Source organism: Mauremys reevesii, linkage group 4 (assembly GCF_016161935.1).
Source record: "Mauremys reevesii isolate NIE-2019 linkage group 4, ASM1616193v1, whole genome shotgun sequence".
Classification (NCBI taxonomy): Eukaryota; Metazoa; Chordata; order Testudines; family Geoemydidae; genus Mauremys; species Mauremys reevesii.
Genome location: NC_052626.1, coordinates 57,063,597 through 57,085,780, shown reverse-complemented (window position 1 = coordinate 57,085,780; position 22,184 = coordinate 57,063,597). Strand labels below are relative to the sequence as shown.

The window sequence follows — 22,184 nt, the reverse complement described above, 5'->3', positions numbered from 1 at the left end:
AATCAAATCCAGACTTCTTGCATAGATTACAAAGCAAAAGGTTGATCTAACCTACAATTCTTGTCTTTAACTGAAATACAGTATGATTTGGCTCTCCCCACCTCTTCTCTCTATTTCATGTGCTTGTTAAAAAGGATTAACTAAAATTGTGCTAGAACCATGCTGGTTTATGCTAAAAAGAACTTTAAGCTTTCCTCCATTACCTTTTCAGTTAATGTTTTGAAAGGCCTTATTAATGGATGTGTCTTCATATTTTCATCCAGTGAAACACCATATTTCCATCCACTATTACTCTGAAAACATAAAATATATTTTATTTATACTTTTTTCTTATATGAATAATGTAAATGAGCAGTCGTAAATGAACTAGTCATTTTAATATATGGCATACAGTACTGCACATCTACCTAAACAGCAGTTGTGCATTACACCTGAAAAATGTCTCTATCCAGGGATTCCTAATACAATGTTCCTTCTATATTTTGCAGGCTTACTCCCTAAAACACAGACTTCAGATATTTTCCTTGTGTCATGGCTGGTTATTTTGACCATAAAAGACTCAGTTTTTCCAATTTCTTTCCTTGCCAGAATAAGGGGTTTGAAATTCATACTAGGAATCAAAGGGCTGAACTTGTTACTTATCTCCTATAATATTGACAAATTTAACATAAATTTCATGGAGAACCCAGGAACCTGATTAAGCTTTATTTTTGCCCAAACGAACATTAAAAAAGACAGTGGAATCTGAAATCCCAGATGACAGCTTCAGTAAAACCCTGAAAGGTATTTGTGTACATTTCATGCCACAATTGCAGCCCCCTGTAAATTCCACTCTTGCCAAGCACTGAAATAGACAACCAGCACAAAGATAGGGCACACATGGAGAACTGTGAGGGAATGAAAACACCTAAGAGACCTTTTTTTTTTTTTACACATATATCTAGAAAGGAAGAAGGGGCCTAACTATGCTTTTTAAAACTATAAAGGAGATTGGGCTTCCGAGGTCCACTCTTGGACTTCAAAGCTATTGCAATAGAATCTATTTGACTTTAAGGCTTCCAGCCAACATAAAATAAATCTCAACATCAAAGCTAACTGCAACTGTGTGAGACTGGCATTTCTGTTTAAAGAACAATGCTTCTTTCCTCCCCCTCCCACTCCAAAATAAAAAAAATCAGGACACTGTTTTAAAAGTGTAATTCTCAAATTAATGTAAAAAGTATCTTCCACCAACACTCCAGGAAAGTGCTGCTCTGGTATAATGCACACATAATGAATGGCACGCCTATCATTTTGATAAATTGGATAAATTTCCAGTATTCAACCCTCAGTGTTCTTTAATTTTCCTTCTCTGACAATTGTCAGTTTTATAATAATCCCTACCTTGTCACAGGCCCATTTGTCATGAGAATGTTCAGCATACTTGCTAACAATATACTCCAGTTTTTCAGGAAGAGTAAGGCTACAAACAAAGAGAGCATGGTCATTTAAACATATTTTACTCCAACCAGACATATGAATAAATGGCATAAGAGACACCAATAGTCAAAATGTTTCATCTCAAGAGGTAAACAAGTAATCATGCTTTTTAATTATATTTCCATTTACAAGGAATAACTCAAACCAAAACCAGTGTTATAGTGATATTACTGAGTTTCTTCAAATACTGAACACTGGAGTATTTAAGAACTGTAATAATAAGAAATACATCTGCTAAGCCATGTCTGAAAGATTTTTCTTTTATTCTGTGTGGTTCTTAGTACACCTCTACCTTGATATAATGCTGTCCTCGGGAGCCAAAAAATCTTACCATGTTATAGGTGAAACTGCGTTATATCGAACTTGCTTTGATCCACAGGAGTGAGCAGCCTCCCCCCGCACCCTCTGGAGCACTGCTTTACCACGTTATATCGGGTCGCGTTATATCGGGGTAGAGGTGTACATATACTACTAGGATAAATGTTTCAATGTGATCCACGAGGAGGAAAAAATGTTAACTTTAATGACGCAATAATGTTCAGTTGTTGCATAAAAATTACTAGAAATGTATTTTTGAGAGTGCAACAGTATTACTAGGAACACCATACTTCTCTATTAAATCATTATATATGTCAGCTTATTTACTTTGACATCTGAGACTTATAATTACACAGGACAAATTCACACACAGAGTGAAGATTTTGTCATAACCTGGCATAGACTAATAGCAATGTTGATCTGTGAGATTTTAGTAGCCTTGAGCCATCTCAAGCATAGTTCACCCCTCTAAATCATGAGAGAAGCAAAAGCGAATTATCCAAGTATATAACCAGAGTATTTGGATTTGGCTTTTGTACTCAATGTCTAGATTCATAAAGAGGACTTTGGCATTGCAACACCTCACTCCTAGGTGCCCTGCTGCCCAGTGGAATTCATAGCCCTGAGTTAGGTGCCCCAGCTCTCCATCACTGTCTGGGGAGAGTTAGGAACCTAAGAAGGAGATTTACAGAAGCCAGCAAGCTAAGTGGGGAGCTGCCTGAGCTAGCCAGGAGTAAAATGCAGAGGAAAGGGGAAGAGCCTAGCTCCATAAAGGTGTTTAGGCATTTAAACTCTCATTAATCTGAGGCAGGGCAGTGCTTTCTTTTGAAAAATAACCAAGAGACAGACACCCCCTCCTTGCAATCATAGCCAACAATCCAGCAGTTAAGACACTCAAGATTTGGACAACCTGTTTTTCAAAACCCCACTCTGTCTGATTTGGAGCAGGGACTTGAACCCAGATCTCCACTTCTAGGATGGAGCCCTAACCACCAGTTATTGGGTATCCTAAGAACATATGAATGGCCATACTGGGTCAGACCAAAGGTCCATCTTGCCCAGTTTCCTGTCTTCCAACAGTGACCAATTCCAGGTACTTCAGAGGGAATGAACAGAACAGGTAATCACCAAGTGATCCATGTCCTGTCGCCCATGCCCAGCTTCTGGCAAACAGAGGCTAGGGATACCATCCATACCCATCCTAGGGTAGGGCTCTCACAATCTCGCTTGTTGAAACTCTTCGTCTTTGTTAATTAACCAGTCCTTAGGTTTGAGAGCAAGAGAGAAAGAAAAAAGTGAGAGATTGACTCTACAGCATGCTGGTTAGCACCCTTAGCTGAGATGTGGGAGAGTGAGGTTCAAGTCTCTGCTCCAAGAAATATTTAACTCTTTACATAAAGTGGAACACTCTGAAATGAGCGATTAAGAGAGACCTGTTCCAGAATAGCCAATAGCCTGGGGGGTAGGGCTCTCCCCTGGAAGATGGGCAACCTCCACTCAAGTCCCTATTCCAAATCAGGCAGAGTGGGAATTCAAACATGGTTCTCCCATATCGGTGAGTGCCTTAACCACTGGGATATACAGTCAATCACACACACACACACTTTAACCTAGGGGTAGGCAACCTGTGGCACACGTGCTGAAAGGCAGCATGCAAGCTGAATTTCAATGGCACTCACACTGCCTAGGTCCTGGCCACCGGTCCGGGGGGCTCTGCATTTTAATTTAATTTTAAATGAAGCTTCTTAAATATTTAAAAAACCTTATTTACTTTACATACAACAATAGTTTAGTTATATATTATAGACTTATAGAAAGAGACCTTCTAAAAATGTTAACATGTATTACTGGCATGCAAAACCTTAAATTACAGTGAATAAATGAAAACTCAGCACACCACTTCTGAAAGGCTGCCAACCCCTGCTTTAACCCAATGAATATTTAATTATTTATACGAAGTGGAACACTTCAACAGGAGACACAGAGAGACGCAGCCCAGAGTAGGCTATAGATAGTGGTTAGGGGACTCTCTTGGGAGACCATCCAACCTCAAAATTCTCACCCCCCCTATCTTTTTTGAAGGTTAGGCATGGTCAGAGCACACCTACCAGATCCAGCCCCACAACTGAGATGGGGGAGGAACACCTAGGTTTAAGAATCCTGCCGAAGCTGAGGTGTGAGCTAGGGGTCCAAGCAGCTTAGTGCCAGGAGGTTTAGGCAGTTTTGCACATGCCCACTGGCAGAAACCTAGGTGCCTAGGGAATTTAGGCACCTATGGGACTATGCAGCAGCTGAGCAATGGCTTTGTGAATGTCAGTGGCATTTAAATGTTGGACTTTGGTACCTAAAGAGGCAATTAGGCAGCTACATCCCTTTGTGAATCTAGCCCAGGGGTGGGCAAACTACGGCCTGCGGGCCAATCTGGCCCCTCAGGGCTTTGGATCCAGCCCGCGGTGCCACTGGTACCACGTCCTTGTGGCCTCTGGGTGAGGGAGCCCAGGGCTCTGTGCGTTGCCCTTGCTTCCAGGCACCACTCCCACAGATCCCATTGGCCGGGAACGGGGAACCGCAGCCAATGGGAGCTTCGGGGGAGGTACCTGGAGGCGCGGCAAGGGCAGTGCACGCAGAGCCCTCCGCCCCCCTCCCCCAGGAGCCGCAGCGCTTTCTGGAGCGACGTGGGGCTGGGGACAGGGCAGGCATGTAGGGAGCCTGCCCTGGCTGTGGTGCCTGCTGCTGCCACTCCGGAGCCGCTTGAGGTAAGCAGGGCCGGAGTCCGAACCCCTCCTGTATCCCACCCCCCAACTCCCTGCCCTAAGCCCCGTACCTGCACCTCGCACCCCAACTCCCTGCCCTGAGCCCCGTCATACACTCCACACCCCTCCTCTGCCCCAATCCCTTGCCCTGAGCCCCTTCCTGCACACCGCCCTCCCACACCCCAACCCCCTGCCCTTCATACAATTTCCCCACCCAGATGTGGCCCTTGGCTCAAAAAGTTTGCCCACCCCTGATCTAGCTCCTACTTCACAGGCTTATTGTGAGACTTAGTGTTTACCGAGCAGTTTTGGGCATGTAAAGTGCTATATACATTTTAAATATAAGTTGCAGAGGAGGCATATTTGGTGCCTGACAGGAGGAAGCAAGGTTCCTCACATTAGTTATGGAGGACAGTGGTATCATTTAAGATGATAGTCAATTCTCTTCAACAAAAGGAAAAGAAAGGCATTGGCAGTAAGTGGCACAAGAGACATTTGAAAAACCTGTATGGTTACCATGACTCACTTGACTGTGTTGATAGGTTTCGGATCAAAGTTTCCCTCTGGATCCACTGAAGCCTGCTTTTTCAAAGTTACTCTAATTCTGGTGTCTAAATAATCTGGAGGTAAAGCCCCAGCTATAGCACTTAGACAAGGCAAGGCCATTCGGAAGAGCTCTGGATCATACTTCTGCAGGAGAGATAGGAACTGGTTGGAAAGTTCAATAGAAAAACATGCTAAATGTTAGTGAAAGCAAGACAGCCATATGGAGCAGAACTAGAAGATGCAGTCAAATAATGAAGAATATTTTAAAGTCAAGCGCATAGCAGAAACTCATGCCAGCATAAAGGTGTATACTCCTATGCAGAAACGGATGCATTGTTTAAGGCTTTCTTCAAACTAAATGTTGAATGTTACACAATCCTTTCACATGCACAAGCCTTAAATTGTCCATGGACCTGAAAGACCTACAAACAAACAACGTCATATATTTTCAGAATGTGTCAGCCTGTTCAGGTAAAACTTGACTATCCACAAAAAAATAGCTTTAACATTTATAGAACTTTCAAAACCTTTAGGAAATGAATAGTATTTTGTCATCTCTTCTCCTTCACTCTCCCTAAATACTGTTCTGCTTAAATCACATAGGTCAAAAGAAATTGACTTTTGCCATAGTAAAGGCACTTCATACATTTCCAAACTTGTACCAGCTGGAGCTGAATTAGTACATTCTCTCCTCTAATCCAAATTAGAGAGAACTAGCACTTCACAATTCCCATATAAGAAACCTACCCTCGGCAACCTGATATGATACACATGTAGTGTCTTTTAACTACCTATTCTAAGGCAGTGTGGCCTAGTACACAGAGCACTGGATTAGGGCCCAGGAAACCTTGGTTCTATTCCCAGCTCTGGCCTGCTAGGTGACCCTGAGCAAATCACTGTACATCTCTGTGCATCAGTTATACAAGGGTGATTATCATACTGACCTCATTTGTAAAGTGCTTTGAGATCTACTGATGAAAAGCACTATGTAAGAGCTAGGTATTGTTAATAGTAATCGTTTGTTAGGATAGCCTGGGCATGGCCCCTACTTATAAATTGGTCACTTTCCTGCCATTAGAGCATAGGCACTGTAAACGGGTCGGACTCACCCCCACGACGCCTCCTGCTGGTGACTCTGGGGAATTAGCTCTTTCCAGCCCTGGAGCGCCCTCTGCAGGCCGGTGATCCACCTGTTTAGTACTGGCCCCTGTGTCCCTCCCAGGACCCCCGTGCCCTTTCACATGGGGGGCTGCCCCTTGGCAGTAACCCCTTTTTCTCTGGGTCTCCCCTCCTCAGGGAACCCTCACCCTACTATCCCCACTTCACCTCAGTAGTGGCTACTGCCCAGTCTCTATCTAGCCCACGTTCACTGGGGCAGACTGCAGTATCCAGTACTCATCATTGGCAAAGGGGGTTTGGACCTGCTGCCTTGCCTACCCCTAGGTTGCCCCCTGCAACCCCCAGTACCTCTTAGCCTATAGCTAGGCTGCAGCCTGGGGCTTTCCTAGGCTGGAGCTTCCCCAGCTCCTCAGCCTTTTCCTAGCCCTGCTTCACCCTAGGTACCTTGTCAGCTCTATGCAGCCAGGCCCATCTCTCTCTATAGGCAGAGAGAGACTGTCTGTGCTTCTGGCTTCCCTGCCTTCTTATAAGGCCCTGTTGCTCTGTTTGGGGTGTGGCCCCCAGCTGCAGCCACTTCCCCAATCAACTCAGCCTTGAGAGCCACTGCTCTCAAGCCCTGCCAGGCCACTTTTTAAACCTCTTCATAGCAGGAGCAGGGTCCACCCTGCTACAGGCACCAAATGAGGATGGAATTTAGATAAAAAAAACTTACATTTAGGAAAATTTAGGAACGTATAGGTAAACCTTTTGCAGTGGAAGGGCTTTCATGGTGTCAGTAATGAAAAACAGTGGTGCTATATAATGTTATAAACTTGAATGATTACCCCTGTTGACATTTGGATTCCAAAAAAAAAAAAAAGGTTGAGGAAAAGCTCCTCTGAGGTTCACGGAGAATTCTGACTGTCAATATGACATGGTTGTATTGTAGATGGCACCTTGGGAAACCGAGGAATTGAGGTGCTAAAAGGAGATTTTCCCATGCTTGCTCTACCTGAAAGACTTGCCTAATTCTATGTCGTATACTGAAAAATAGATGGGAGCTAGGTCACAGTAAATATCATCATCAAAGTAGTTCGAGACCATCAACATTTAAAACCTACAGATTTCTGTTTACAGAGAAGAATGCAGGAAGACACTGTAACCTGGCAATTTTAGAGAAATTTCCCATACTTGCACTACTACTACTGACACTACTGGTGGGGTGGGGGCACTACCATAGATTGGACACCAATGTTTGTATCACCATGTCATCTAGACTTATTTGGAACAAGGTTAAGATGACATAATGATGAAGATGCTGGCAGCTGTCTACATTAGGCTTTCCTGCCCTTGCTACCATTGGTGGAGCTGCACTGGTGGTAGTGCAATGGTGGGAAATATCACTAAAATCAATAATGTAAACGCCACCTTAGAGCCTAATATACTGAGTCTATTGTTATCTGAGCACACTCATTTATACAGCATAATGGAGACCTGAGTGAATAATTGGCAGAGATTTTAATCCTAGAACACTGAGACACATCAGGATATCTCAACACTACCACAGAACAAGACTGTACTTCAGGAACTCATCTGCAGAGTACAGGTAGCCTGATTACTTTGACTTCCAATTTGTCAAACTTTGTGGTCAACAGCAAACCTGGATTACTATGAGTCCAACACAGCCCTAATATTATGCCCTCATTGTGATCCTCTTCATATCAGGGAGATACCATTTCTTATTCTACCCTAATCATAGATGGAAGAGCCAAAGTTTTGAGCCCATGCTTTGAAAATGCAATGCAGAAAAATGTTTGCCTTCTAGATTGGGGCTTTTTAGTAGCTGAGTCATGCAGGGTCCAGCAAAACTACAGAAACACATTTTTTTGTCTGGAAAGATAGAAATAACAATACAAGTTTACCATGGGTTTAGTTGTTTATGTCAGTGCTTTATGCAGATTCTGTTACCTCCTGTTAAATCATATACACATTATGACTTCTGCATCCTGATATGTAAACTTGTGAGCCCTCAAATATGCAATGGATTCTGTCCCCCCTTCACAATATGCCTTTCTATACTATATAAATGACAACACCGTGTATGCATCTTCCAGAGGTAGCTTTATTGTAAAATCGCAATAAAATATTTGTAAATGTTAATAATAATAATAGGATGAAGAGTTTGTGATGGAGAGAAATTTACTTAATACAAGGATATTGCTATACTGAACTAAAATGTCCCTAGGCCTATGTTTGTCTGAATAGAGCCCTTGGTGATTAAACATTCATTTTAGAGGGTGGGTGATCAAGCATTCAATCACATATTAATTTGATTAGAAGCATTCGTTGTCAATATCTACCGTATTAAGTGAAAGCAGAGTTAAAACAAGCACTTTTCGTAGTTTGCACCACCGTTATAATTATGCTATCATGGCTATTACAATCTTTAATGTGATTGATCATCATTACCTTATGAGAGAGTGAATCAAAAATTCCCCAGAAAAGTTTCTCAGTTAAATGTAACTCTTCTTCTACTGCAATTCCATAACTCCCCAATCCAGAAGGTAGACAGTAATATTTCCAGCATTGTTCATAATGATTTGTTAAAAGCTATATAGATAAAAAAAATACAATTATGTAAAATCTGTCAATATTTCTTATGAATACTAAAACAAATTGGTTAGTGAGGAGTTGAACCACTGCCATCTACTAGAAAGAATGAGAACTCCTTAAGTGTGTGGTACAGGCATTTTACTGCTAGAATCTAATGGCAATTCACCTTTTTTGCTAGAGCAGTTGGGGCCTGTTCTTTTGAAGCAGGAGTATTTGAGGTCTATTCTGGCAGTTGCTGTAAAGTTCTGAATATCTATGGTGAGCAGCAGGGTGACAAATAGTTCCTAGATTTGTTACAGTGCATACAAATTAGCTCAAATAATAAAATATAAAGGGGGTTAATTAATTAAAATTTCAGAGGGAAAATAAAGGAATTGTATGAGAGTGGATTTTGGCACAGGGGTCTTTTTTCATCTAAATACACATGGGTCTTACTTCTGGTTATTTAGATAAGTTCAACAACTGCAAGCAAAACACATTTGGTGGTCTCAATTTAATTCAAAGTAGACATCAGAAAACATTGCAAAACTGGCCACAATGTATAATTTTCCATTACTAGGCATTTCTGATCAGCGTTGGAAGAGTCCATGGAATAGCAATTGCACTGAAAGTCTGTAATACACTGTCTGGTAGGCGCTAGCATGCATGATTAGTACTGCCCTCTATGGGAAGGGCTATATCAGAACCTGATCTCAAGCACTTATTAGTAGGGCTGGTCAAAACCCAGAAAGTTCCATTGCATGGGAAATTCTGAAATTTAAAAAAAAAAATAATTAAAAATATTACATGTCTGAACAAAACCTTAAAAATTTCAAAGGTTTCTACAGAGTGCGAATTCTGAAATTTCATTTATGAAAAAAAATCAAAACAATGTTTCATTTTCATTTTTCTAAATAAACTGATGAAGCTCCCTGAGCTGCTTGGAAACTCCACCGCCTTGCTTCTAGGCTCCCTGGTTTCCAACAGAAGATTTGACAAAATTGACATGTTCCCTTGTTTCATTCTCTTGTAGGTAGCTCAAAAATGCTCCTTTAAGTCAAATATGTTTTTCTACAGCACTATATTGTGAGTCCTATTCTCTATATCACATGCACACACTTTAACCAAACACATTGTTGGTGTATGTATTCTATGCAGACTTATTAAAAATTATGTATGGGGAGGTAATCCCTAGATTTAAACTACTACTTTCAATATCACACTTATGTAAGCAATGGAAAAGGTGACTGTTTATTGAGCAAAGTCACACAACCAACATATACTATACTGTTCTCACAAGGGAAACATTTGACAATGTACTTGTTTGTTATATTTAATAAAATGTTATCACAATACAAATAATTTCACAGTGGTTAGGATTCTTTTAATGTTGTTACCACCCTGCCCAAAAAAACCCCAAAACCCTGGTGATGACAGGTTATTCTGGAGTATATTTTCTGTTGAATGCACATGTAATAATTAGAGCAATATTTACCTTTAGTGGCATTTTACAGTATTCATTAAGTAAGGGCACATCAAAAACTAGTCGTCGTAATAGCTGCTGTAGCATAGAAGGACGTAAATGGCTGTAATTTAAAAAGAAATTAACCATTTAATAATATACATATATTTCAATGAAATTACAATACCAATTGGAAAAGATGGTTACTCACCTTTGTAACTGTTGTTCTTCAAGATGTGTTGCTCATATCCATTCCAATTAGGTGTACACACGCCATATGCATGATTGTCGGAAGATTTTTACCTTAGCAACACTTGGTGGGTCAGCTGAGGCGCCCCCTGGAGTGGTGCCCTCATGGCGCCGGATATATGTCCCTGCCGACCCAGCGCCCCCTCAGTTCCTTCTTGCCGGCTACTCCAACAGAGGGGAAGGAGGACGCGTTTGGAATGGATATGAGCAACACATCTCGAAGAACAACAGTTACAAAGGTGAGTAATTGTCTTTTCTTCTTCGAGTGCTTGCTCATATCGATTCCAATTAGGTGACTCCCAAGCCTTACCTAGGCAGTGGGGTTGAAGTGAGATGTCGTGGAGTGAAGGACCGCTGAACCAAATGCAGCATCACCCCTGGACTGCTGCACTATTGCATAGTGGGAAGCGAAGGTATGTACTGATGACCAAGTTGCTGCCCAACAGATCTCAGGAGGGCGGAGGACGAAGCTTGAGCCCTAGTAGAGTGGGCAGTAAGGTGCGTAGTTGGCACATCAGCCAAGTCATAGCATGCACAGATGCATGATGTAATCCAGGACGAGATGCGCTGTATGGAGACTGGGAGGCCCTTCATCTGGTCTGCCACCACTACAAACAGCTGGGTTGTCCTCCTAATGGGCTTTGTTCGTTCGATGTAAAAGGGTCCTGCAAACGTCTAGGGAATGCAGCTGTTGCTCTCATCAAGAAGCGTGTGGCTTCAGGTAGAAGACTGGAAGAAAGATGTTTTGATTGACATGGAAGGCAGATACCACTTTAGGAAGGAAGGCAGGGTGTGGTTACAGCTATACCTTGTCCTTATGAAACACCGTATACGGTGGGTCCGACGTGAGGGCTTGAAGTTCCGACATGCGTCTCACCGAGGTGATAGCGACGAGGAAAGCTGTTTTCCAGGAAAGGTACAGAAGCGAGCAAGTGGCCAGTGGCTTGAACGGGGCACCCATGAGCCTGGATAGGACCAGGTTGAGGTCCCACATAGGGGCCGGATGCCGAATTTGTGGGTACAGATGTTCCAGTCCCTTGAGGAACCTTCTGACCATGGGATTGGAGAAAATCAAGTGCCCGTTTTTGCCCAGGTGGAAGGCTGAAATTGCTGCTAGGTGTACTCTGATAGATGAAACTGCTAGGTCTTGCTGTTTCAAGGACAGGAGATAATCTAGGATAGTAGGTACTGGCACCTCCAGAGGGGCAGTATTGCTAAGGGCACACTAGCAGGAGAAATGCTTCCATTTAGCCAGATACGTGGACCTAGTAGAGGGCTTTCTGCTACCCAAGAGAACGTGCTGCACCAAGAGGGAGCAATGCAGCTCAGATTGAGTTAGCCATGCAGCATGCATGCTGTGAAATGGAGGGATTGAGGGTCCGGATGACACAGTTGGCTGTGCTCCTGAGTGATCAAGTCTGGCCACAATGGGAGTGGAATTGGTGTGGTCACCGACAGATCGAGGAGAGTGGTGTACCAATGTTGCCTGGGCCACACCGGGGCTATCAAGATTAAGCAAGCCTTGTCTCTTCGCAATTTGAGAAGGACCTTGTGGACCAATGGGAATGGAGGAAAGGCGTAGAGCAGATGGTCTTTCCACGGCATCAGGAAGGCGTCCAATAGGGAGTGCCCCTGGAGAGAGCAGAACACCTGACACTTCCGATTCTCGCGAGAGGCGAAAAGGTCTATGGGGGGAAACCCCCACTTCCAGAAAACACAATGGATAATGTCCGGGCGAATCGACCACTTGTGAGCCAGGAAGGACCCGCTGAGGCGATCTGCCAAGGTGTTTTGGACTCCCGGGAGAAACGACGCCACCAGGTCGATCAAGTGGGCTATGCAAAATTCCCACAGGCAAATGGCTTCGTGACAGAGGGGGGACGATCACGCTCCCTCTTCCTTGTTGATGTAAAACATGGTTGTTGTGTCGCAGTCTTCACAGACAACACAATGGCCCTGAAGGTGTTTGCGGAACACCTGACACGCCAGGCATACTGCTCTCAGTTCCCGTACGTTGATGTGCAAGGTTCTCTCTTGTGTGGACCAAAGGCCCTGTGTGCAAAGGTCCACAAGGTGAGTGCCCCAGCCCAGAGATGATGCAGCCGTGGTTAGGACTAGGGAGGGCTGTGGGGCCTGGAATGGCATCCCCCCGCATACAAAGTTGGGGTTCAGCCACCAAGTCAGGGAGGTTAAGACTTCCGTTGGTACCGTGAGCACCGTGTCTAAATTGTCTCGGCCTGGATGGTAGACTGATGAGAGACAGGCCTGAAGTGGACAGAGGCGTAATCTGGCATGTCTGGTCACGAAGATGCAAGACGCCATGTGTCCCAAGAGACCGAGGCACATGCATGCAGTCGAGGTAGGGAAGCTTCAGAGGCCATGGATAATGCTCACCATGGACTGGAAGTGGGCATGCGGTAGGCACGCCTGGGCAAGATTTGAATCCAGGACTGCTCCAATGAAGTCTATTCTCTGGGTCAGCTGCAAAGTGGACTTTTCGACATTGAGCAGCAAGCCCAGCTGTCTGAACAAGTTCATGGTGAACTGAACATAGGATTGCACCTGGAGCTTGGATCAACCCCAAATGAGCCAGTTGTTGAGGTACGGAAACACTTGGATCCGATGTTGACGGAGCGAGGCAGCTACGACAGCCATACACTTTGTAAATACCCTTGGTGCGGTGGATAGGCCTGTCTCGGCCAGGGGTTAGGGTAGGTGCACTACGGTTGGGGTCAGAAGGGCCTACGTTGCGTCACCGGGGTATGCATGCCCAATGAGCGCATGATGGCCCAGTTATTCTTCAGACTCTGGAGTCTGGAGTCAGTTTTGTCTGAAAATAACCCCTGGCCATCAAAGGGCAGGTCCTGAATTGTTTGTTGCAGCTCCGGTGGAAGACCGGACACCTGCAGCCACAAGTTATGGTGCATAGCTAAGCCTGAGGCTACAGTCCTTGCCGCCGAGTCTGTCGCATCTATCGAAGCCTGCAAGGATGTCCTGGCTACTTTCTTGCCCTCCTTTAGCAAGGCCCCGAACTCCTCCCTGGACTCCTGAGGAACCAGCTCTTTGAACTTCCCCATCCAGTGCCAGGTATTATAATTATGATGACTCAAGAGGGCCTGCTGGTTAGCCACCCTAAGTTGTAGGCCACCAGTCGAATAGATCTTGTGCTCGAATAAATCCAGGCACCTAGCGTCCTTGAATTTAGGAGCGTGAGCTTGTTGACCATGTCTTTCTCTCTCATTAACGGACTGTACAACAAGGGAGCACGGTTGAGGGTGAATGTACAAGTACTCAGTCTTTGGAGGGGACCAAGTACTTCCTTCTCCACCCCCTTGCAGAGGGAGGAATAAACACCAGAGACTGCCAGATTGTATTGGCATTAGCCTGGATGGTCTGAATAAAGGGCAAGGCTATACGTGTGGGGGCATCAGCAGATAAAATGTCCACCACCGGATCCTCGACCTCCACCATCTCCTCCACCTGGAGGTTCATGTTCTGTGCCACCCTACGAAGGAAATCTTGGTGTGCATGGAGGTCTATAGGTGGTGGGCCAGAGGAGGACATGCCCACCACCTCCTCATCAGGGGAGGACGAGGAGGATACGCCCAGGACTAAAGGGTCCTGGGGCAAGTCTTGCTGGGGGGGAAGAGGTATGGCTGCCCTAGGTCCTCCATGCTAGGGGCATGGGCCTGAGCTGAGGGTAGGACCCTGGGGGGGGGGTGATTGACACTGGCCTCCAGGACCCGAGGTTCTGAGTGGGCAGAAAGAGAAGCTCCTGATGGGACACCTTGGGCCTGATGGTATACCCAAGGGGTCCAAAAGGACCATTGTGGGGGTCCCTGAGCAGGATCCTACCCATCATCATGCCATTGGCTAGCGCATTGTCATGCGTTGTTGGCCCGCGCCGTGGGGACAGAGATCGGCGCCGCGGTCTCAAGCGATACCGCGATCTAGACTGGGACCAACGGTCATATCGGTGCCGGGAGGTAGATCTGGACCTTGATGAGCTACGGGTGGAGCAGCGCCAGGAACGACTCGAGGAGACCAGTGCCAAGAGCTGGACTGGTACCGATCATATTGGGAAGGAAATCTTCTTGAGGTGGAGTGGTGCTGCGAGTATGACCAGCGCCAAGATGGTGATCGGTGCCGGGACTACGAGTGGTGCCGTGGAGGAGACCAGCGCCTCGATCGGGACGGTGACCTGGACTGGCACCGAGATCGGTGCCAATCCTTCTCGCTCTGCGATGGAGGACACATCATGGAGGGCTTCCCTATCGATGGAACAGTCCGCACTGGCGGTACTGAAGTTTGTGATGGTCCTGGCTCGGTGAGTGCAATCAGGTCGCAAGCAGTGGAGAAAGTCTCCGAGGTGGAAGGTAGGCCGAGCTCGACGACAGTGCGCACCGGGGAGCTTATGTGCACTGCACTCAATGGTGCTTGCAGCACCGGAATCGACGATGCCGGAGTTGGGGCCTTTGCGGGGCGGTCCCGGCATGGGACGCTGTTCCAAGGGGTGCACAGGCAGTGCCAGTAACTGTACAGGAGCAGCATGTTGCTTGTGCTGCTTCCTGGCTCCCAGAGACAGTGAGCGGTGCCACACTGGTAATGGTGCCGGAGACGTCCGGTGACGGTAGTCTTTGCCGGTGCTGGGTCAATCCGGTGCCAGAGGCGTGCTTCGGACCAATGGCACTGGGTCTCGGTGTGGGATAGAGGGTGTTGGGCTAAGTGCCGCTTCCATGAGGAGCTGCTTCAAAAGAAAGTCCCGCTCCTTTTTTGTCCGAGGCTTGAATGCCTTACAAATGCGGCACTTATCTGATTGATGAGATTCCCCCAGGCACTTCAGACAGGAGTCATGGGGGTATCCAGTAGGCATCGGCTTGAGGCAGGCCGAGCAGGGTTTGAAGCCCGGAAAGCTAGGCATTGGCCTGGTACCGGGAAGGAGGGATTACTATATACACTCCAATTACTATATACACTATCTACATTATTAACTATATTATTACTATATTAACTACAACTAGAAACTACTAACAACTACACTATAACAACTATCTACAGGTATAAATGAGCAAAGAGCTAGGGAAGTGGAGATCAGCTATGCCATGCTCCACAGTTCCAACGACCGTCACAAGCGGTAAGAAGGAATTGAGGGGGCACTGGTCGGTAGGGATATATATCCAGCGCCTCAACCGACCAACCGAGTGATGCTAGGGTAAAACTCTTCTGACAATTGTGCATGCGGAGCGCGCACACCTAATTGGAAGCGATATGAGCAAGCACTCGAAGATGAATTCAAGTTACTCAGTGAAGGTGATCAGTAAAACAAGGGATCTCACTGTGCCTGGTCCATGCATGGGAGGATATAATGTGGAAAGATACACTACTTCCATCCTCCCTCTCTTATGCACTGTGTAGGGTCTGGGCATAATCTTGCACGACGGACAGAGCTGCATTTTTCAGAGTACTTCAAGGGGGGTGCAACTGGCTACAGTGGAAAAGCTGCTAAACTAAATGAATAGAAGAGTGAGGTATGAGACTACAGGGATATGAAATAGTATTCCAGTGAAAGTGGTGGAAGCTATATAGATTGAAACTGCTCCGGGGAATGTGTTATAATTATCGGAAACAAACCTGAACTGGAAGTGAGATTGACTAAATGATCTAGCATATCTTTTTCATCTTTAATTTCAATGGACCAAATCCTAGAAATCAATTCACAACCTGAGGAAACAGGCTGTCAGCTCAGGAAAATGCACCTTAAAAATCACAGGGATGAGGAGTAAACTTCATAGTCCCTACATTTAAGTACATAGAGCACAGATAAGCTGCTACTGATGGTCCTGGGGAAAAGAAATGTGGCCTGCTGATTCTCACCCCTCCTCAGAGTTTTAGCTTTGTGGATCCATGTACAGTATGGACCAAGTGCTAATGCCAAACTATGCATATTTCATGTTCCAATATGGAGATCAGAGCTGGTTAAAAGAACAGGAAAACTGTTAATGGAAAAGATGGTATAATTTCCCCTCCCCTCATTTTTAGTGATATTTTGAAATATATCACAAATTTTCCCACTAGTTCTAGTGGTGAATGAGGATTAGGCTGTGTGTTGTACAGCGTTAGCAAAGTTCCTCATGTGGGATCCCAGTTTTCTGGCTCTCATCTCTTAATATGGAAATGTGACATTTCCACTGCATTTGAGGCCGTAAGTGGCAGTGATTCTGAAAATATACTGTTCTTGAGATCTCCACTGGCACTTATATTTTCCAAATATTAGAACCATTGACTTTAATTTTTGCTAGTAAGGTCAGATTCTGAGATTGGGAGATGTATGTTTGCTTTCATGTATTACAACCACCTTAAAATACAAGAGAAAAAGTGAGTGGATTTAATATTGACAAATGTACTTCCATTGATTCAAGGAGATTTTCATATTGTACTAGAAAAGCCTGAATATACACAATTCACGTTAGTTTGAGAAGCTTCATCCACAATCAAATGGGCAGGAAGCCCTAGCTGTGTCCAAAGACCAAGGTTTGGGGACATGGAGGAACAATGCAGAAAGACATATTACTTCTGAATCAAACTTAGATTTCATGATATTTGAGTCTAGAAAGCTCTAGGAATAAATGGGAATAACCAGGGCTACATAGCCAATATTTAAAAAAAACAGATGTCTGCTTAGAATTATGAAGGTATTTCTGCTAAATAATGATTTGGTTTAAAACAAAATAATAATAAAAATGGTTACGCTATTCTGTACAACCCTGTGGTTTGTAGCAAAGGCAAATCATGTTGACAGCATGATCCTATAGTATAAAACCAACTGCTTAATATTTTCTTTCTTAAAAATATTTTTATCTTGCTTTCAGATAATTTACTGCATTTCACAATAAACTACACTCCCATTTTATATGATACAAAGAGAAGAAAATTACTGTATTATAATGTACATGCTCAGTTCAATACCTTGTACAAAAGAAAGCAATTTACAAACGTGTATCATACTCACTGGCATATAGCAAGCAAGCATTCTTCAATAGTATCTCGTTGTGCTTTTGTAAGGGACCGTCCCTTGGATAGTCTATATATTGTGTGAAGTGTTGAATCAATCAGAGAGGCATAATGCTCCGTTCCGGAAAAGAGGGGAGCACATCTTGTTAGTAATGGAAGCACAGATGAGCAAATATATCTGTTTAGTGCAAGAGCTGCCTCTGTGGTGCTCAGGGATACCTGTATAAAAGTAGCATATAATTGTTAATCCCATCTGGAATTACATATAGTTAAGTAAGAATGCTCTAAAATAAACACCATGATACATTTCCGAAAGTGTCTAGATATCAATTGTATTTAAATTGTGAATTTATCAGTTTAGTATGTTGGGGAATTTTAATGCCTAAAATATTCTTTAATTGTATTATTGTCTGTCAGTTTGAGAAAACTCCATCTTAGAGTGCTTAGGAAATACTAAAAATCAGGGAAAAGAAATAAGGCTCATCACTCAGACAACCTCCGAACAGTCACACATTTATGCTGGAGAGCAGTTTTAATGTCTGCCTGTACTCTGACCAGCGGTGGCTCCCTGCACAGGTAACACCTGTCAGAAGCAAAGATAATCTGTGGTGATGTATAAGTAATGGCCGTTGCATGATCAGGAGGATTGTGTGCAGTTCACATCCACTAAGCCCTGGACCGAACCCAAGAACATTCCTCCATAATTCTTGTTATGGAGAGTTTGCAGGGTAGCTTTTAATGCCCTGATTTTGGGCCATTAAAATGTTACCTCTCACTCCCCATGGTGTTTTAGGGTTTTCTAAAGGTTGTCTGTGCTAGAATTTAGACCCAAAAGTATAGCTTTTAACTTTACCTAATATTACATTCAAGTAAAGCTAAGACTTGACACTAACAAAAATAAAATAAAGGCACTCCATACTTGACCTGCTGAGGTCATAAATGGCAGCCCAAAGTATGTAACATAATACATGTAGCCTCAGATCTAAGGCCAGGTCTACACTACCCTTTATGTTGGCCAAACTTATGTCACTCAGGGATGTGAAAAAACATCTCCAAGAAACATTAATTTTGCTGGCATAAGCACTTGTGTGCACAGAGCCATGTCGGCAGGAGATGCTCTCCTGCTGATGTAGCTACCACCGCTCGTTGGAGGTGGTTTAATTATGTCATCAGCACAGCATGGCTACACGTGTGATCTTACAACAGCACAGCTGCATTGCTACACCTGTGCCACTGTACGCTTGCTAGTATAGATATGGCCTTAGATACTACATTTATCCTAGACACCACAGAGACCTTTAGATTAGATTAGATTACATAGATCAACTACTTTGGTATAAATGAGAACATCAATGAAGACAGAAATTTAGGACTGGCGTTCAGTTTCTTTCCTCCTTATGTTTTAGCTCATAGTGCCATTTTAAGCATGAGTTAAAAAGTAGTTTACATGTATATAAAACTTTGATTATACATATATACACACCGTACTATAGATCAATGTAGTTTATTACAAAGAAATATGTATGCACTTATACTCTATATAAGCATGTATATATATTACTTTGAACTTCTTTAGAAAGGAAAGACTTGTCTATAAATATAGATTTTAATAAATTCCCTGAAAGTGAATTGTTAATTTGGGATATACTGTATGTATATATGGAATTACACAAAGGACTGTAATGGGGCCAAAAGTATTTGAATCTTTTATGCAATTGCAAAATATTTTTCCTACCCTGTGCTCACCAAAAGAATGCAATTCAGAGAAAAATATGAATAGCCATTTCTGCTGGTTAGCACACACACTGTGGCAAGCTACTGGGTTTCAGCTGCGGTATAACTTCCACTCCACTATTGATATGAGTCAGTGCATTGATGGAAAATTCTTATCAGCCTTCAAGGCTTTTTTAGTCTTAGGCTGGAAAGAAAATTTTTAAAACTAAAACCATATGGTATTAAGAAATGTGCCCCTAGTTACAAGAAGCTTCAACTTTTAAGACTATAATTATTTTTCTGAAAAGCTAAACGCAACATACGGTACAGGTGCATGTATGAAACAAAGCTTTCCTGTAAGCTGAATTATACTTTTCTAAATCCATCCACAAATGGAAAAATATGCATTTGAGTCCAACACAATAGCTACCATTATCTAAATATTAAAAACATTAAGATGAAGGGCCTTGAATATTTTTACTTTGTTTTTCTTATCTCTTTTTGATACTGGCTACATTTTGACTTACTGCTATGGAGCCTCAGTTACAGGGCAATCCTTCAGCCCTTACTTGATCCTTACTCAAATGAACAGTCCTGTTGAAGTCAAGAGGTCTACTCATGTAAGAATTATTCATATGAGTAAGACCTAGCAGAATCAGGCCCCTAATTATACAAGCAGGAAATTCTTTTAATTCTCATTAATTACCCAAAAAGAGTCAGCTATCCAGGCATTGTTATTAACATATGAAACAGAACTATGACCTACATCAGAAATTTAACATCAAGAGCGCTGCTATTTTAATTACTGTAATACTATCATTACTTGTAGTTTATACACTTGGATTTACTATCAAACTCTACACACAGTTTCAATTACACATATGTATTAACAGAAACTAGCAAGATTTTGAAGTTTTTCAGCTAGTCCTTGAACCCATACTTTTCCCTCTGTTCTCTAGTTAGCTCATTACTTTATCCAAGTATACATGTATCTAATTATACCAATATGTTAAATAAGAGGTTTTAATTTATAAAAGTTTTAAATTATTACCTAATATTTTTCTTTTATACCACACTCACATTTTTGGAGGTTTGAATTATTATTTAAAAAAATTGTCAAGTGTAAAATCCTGGCCCCAACTACTACTGAAGTTGGGAGTTTTGCCATTGACTTAAATAGGGCTAGGATTTCACCCAAGGTATATGTACTTGCATTGCAAGAAAAACATTGACTTATGCTTTTAATTTTGCTGGAAAGACTAATAATGGTAAGGAGAAAGCAGAGAAAATTTACACATTTATGTTTCAAGGGTGGGAGAATTCCTATATCAGTTTAACCCTCAGTATAGCCATAACAAAAACTATTTCATGCATTATAAACTAGTAGATATATAAATACAGATCTAGACACTCTCTCTCTCTCTCTCTCTCTCTCTCTCTCTGAGTAGGCCTTGTCCTGATATTCTTAATTAGTTTTTACTCAGCCTTTATTAGTCTAACTGGGTGAACCGTAAGAAAAAATTATCCATGAACATAATGGCAATTCTGGGCATCATACTATTCTCTTCCCTCCTCAGTTATAGTTGCTTATGGGGATACAGAAATAAATCTTTACATTATGGTCATTATGCATGTTAACAAATTAATGATCTACAGAGTGAGTACTGCATTATCTCATTCAGTTCCTCTGAGATTGTATCAACCCTAAAAGACAATCTCAGGGGAAGAACAGTAATGACACCACTGGAAATTAACTGTGTCAGTGACAGTGTTTCATATTCTCAACAACATATTATTCTTAAAAACAACTGAAAACAATGTTAAGGGTCCGATTTCAACATAGATATTTAGAAATAATGAGTTAAATCACTACATTCTAATCTTAAAAAAAAACCAGGAGTACTTGTGGCACCTTAAAGACTAACACATTTATTTAAGCATGAGCTTTCGTGAGCTACAGCTCACTTGAGCTGTAGCTCACAAAAGCTCACGCTTAAATAAATGTGTTAGTCTTTAAGGTGCCACAAGTACTCCTGTTTTTTTTTTGCGGATACAGACTAACACGGCTGCTACTCTGAAACCATTCTAATCTTAGAGTCTCTCCCTATGTTCTACTCCATATGTTGGGCCTGATTCTCAACTGCTTTGAAGTTGTGTACCACAAGTGTAATTTGCTACCAAATCATAACTCTCCACTCAACACCAGTTGTAATTTTTACATCTATTTTACACTTATTTTGTACTAATATTTGACCAAGTTAGGTATAAGACAGTGGAAAATGAGGCTCTTAATGTGTGGCAGTACCATAATGTGTCAGAAAGATGACTACTAGATATGGGTATTATGACTTCTGTGCACAAATAACTATATACAATAGTTTAAATTACTTCTATTTTAGATTAAGTATCACTTTTTGGCCTTTTGGCGAAGATCATGTGTATTTAGATTAAGCAAAATAACAAAAAACAAAGAATAAAAAAGCAGCATCTCCATGGGAAATATAGTGTCTCTTCTATAATAGTCCAAACTGAAAACAAATGGATGCCTGTTTCTGTAGAGAGGAGAGTTCTTATAAATGTAAAGGTTCAGAGACTGATCTTTTGAGAGAATCAAAGGAACTGGATTCATAGTATTTCTGGACTGAATGGTAACAGGAAGTACCAGAAAGCTCATAAGAATGTTTCTCATCATAATATTTCCAGGCCAAAATTGAAAACCTAAGAAATTTGGATAGTTTGCATAAGAAGATTAATGGTGATGGTGGTTGGTGACCAGATTATGAAACTGAAAAACTGAGGCATCTAATATGACTGACACACAAAGAATGCTTTGATTAAGTTGAATAAGATTTGCACAGGGGAATTTGGCAGCTGAGTAAAGAAAGGCTGACCAATCCTCTGTTTCATAATCTCAGGCGATCATCATTGCTCCTTCTTCTTCACCAGTGTAGACTTGACTTTCT

At 42.7% G+C, this 22,184-nt stretch overlaps 1 protein-coding gene across 1 annotated transcript in view; it reads right to left on the bottom strand.

The window, feature by feature from the left end:
- RYR3 (ryanodine receptor 3) overlaps positions 1-22,184 on the bottom strand; it is a 637,001-nt gene that overhangs the window by 219,103 nt on the left and 395,714 nt on the right. The window contains 6 exon segments of the mRNA XM_039536203.1: positions 204-293; positions 1,384-1,462; positions 5,077-5,240; positions 8,664-8,804; positions 10,282-10,372; positions 17,507-17,727. Coding sequence (XP_039392137.1) covers positions 204-293; positions 1,384-1,462; positions 5,077-5,240; positions 8,664-8,804; positions 10,282-10,372; positions 17,507-17,727 — 786 coding nt within the window.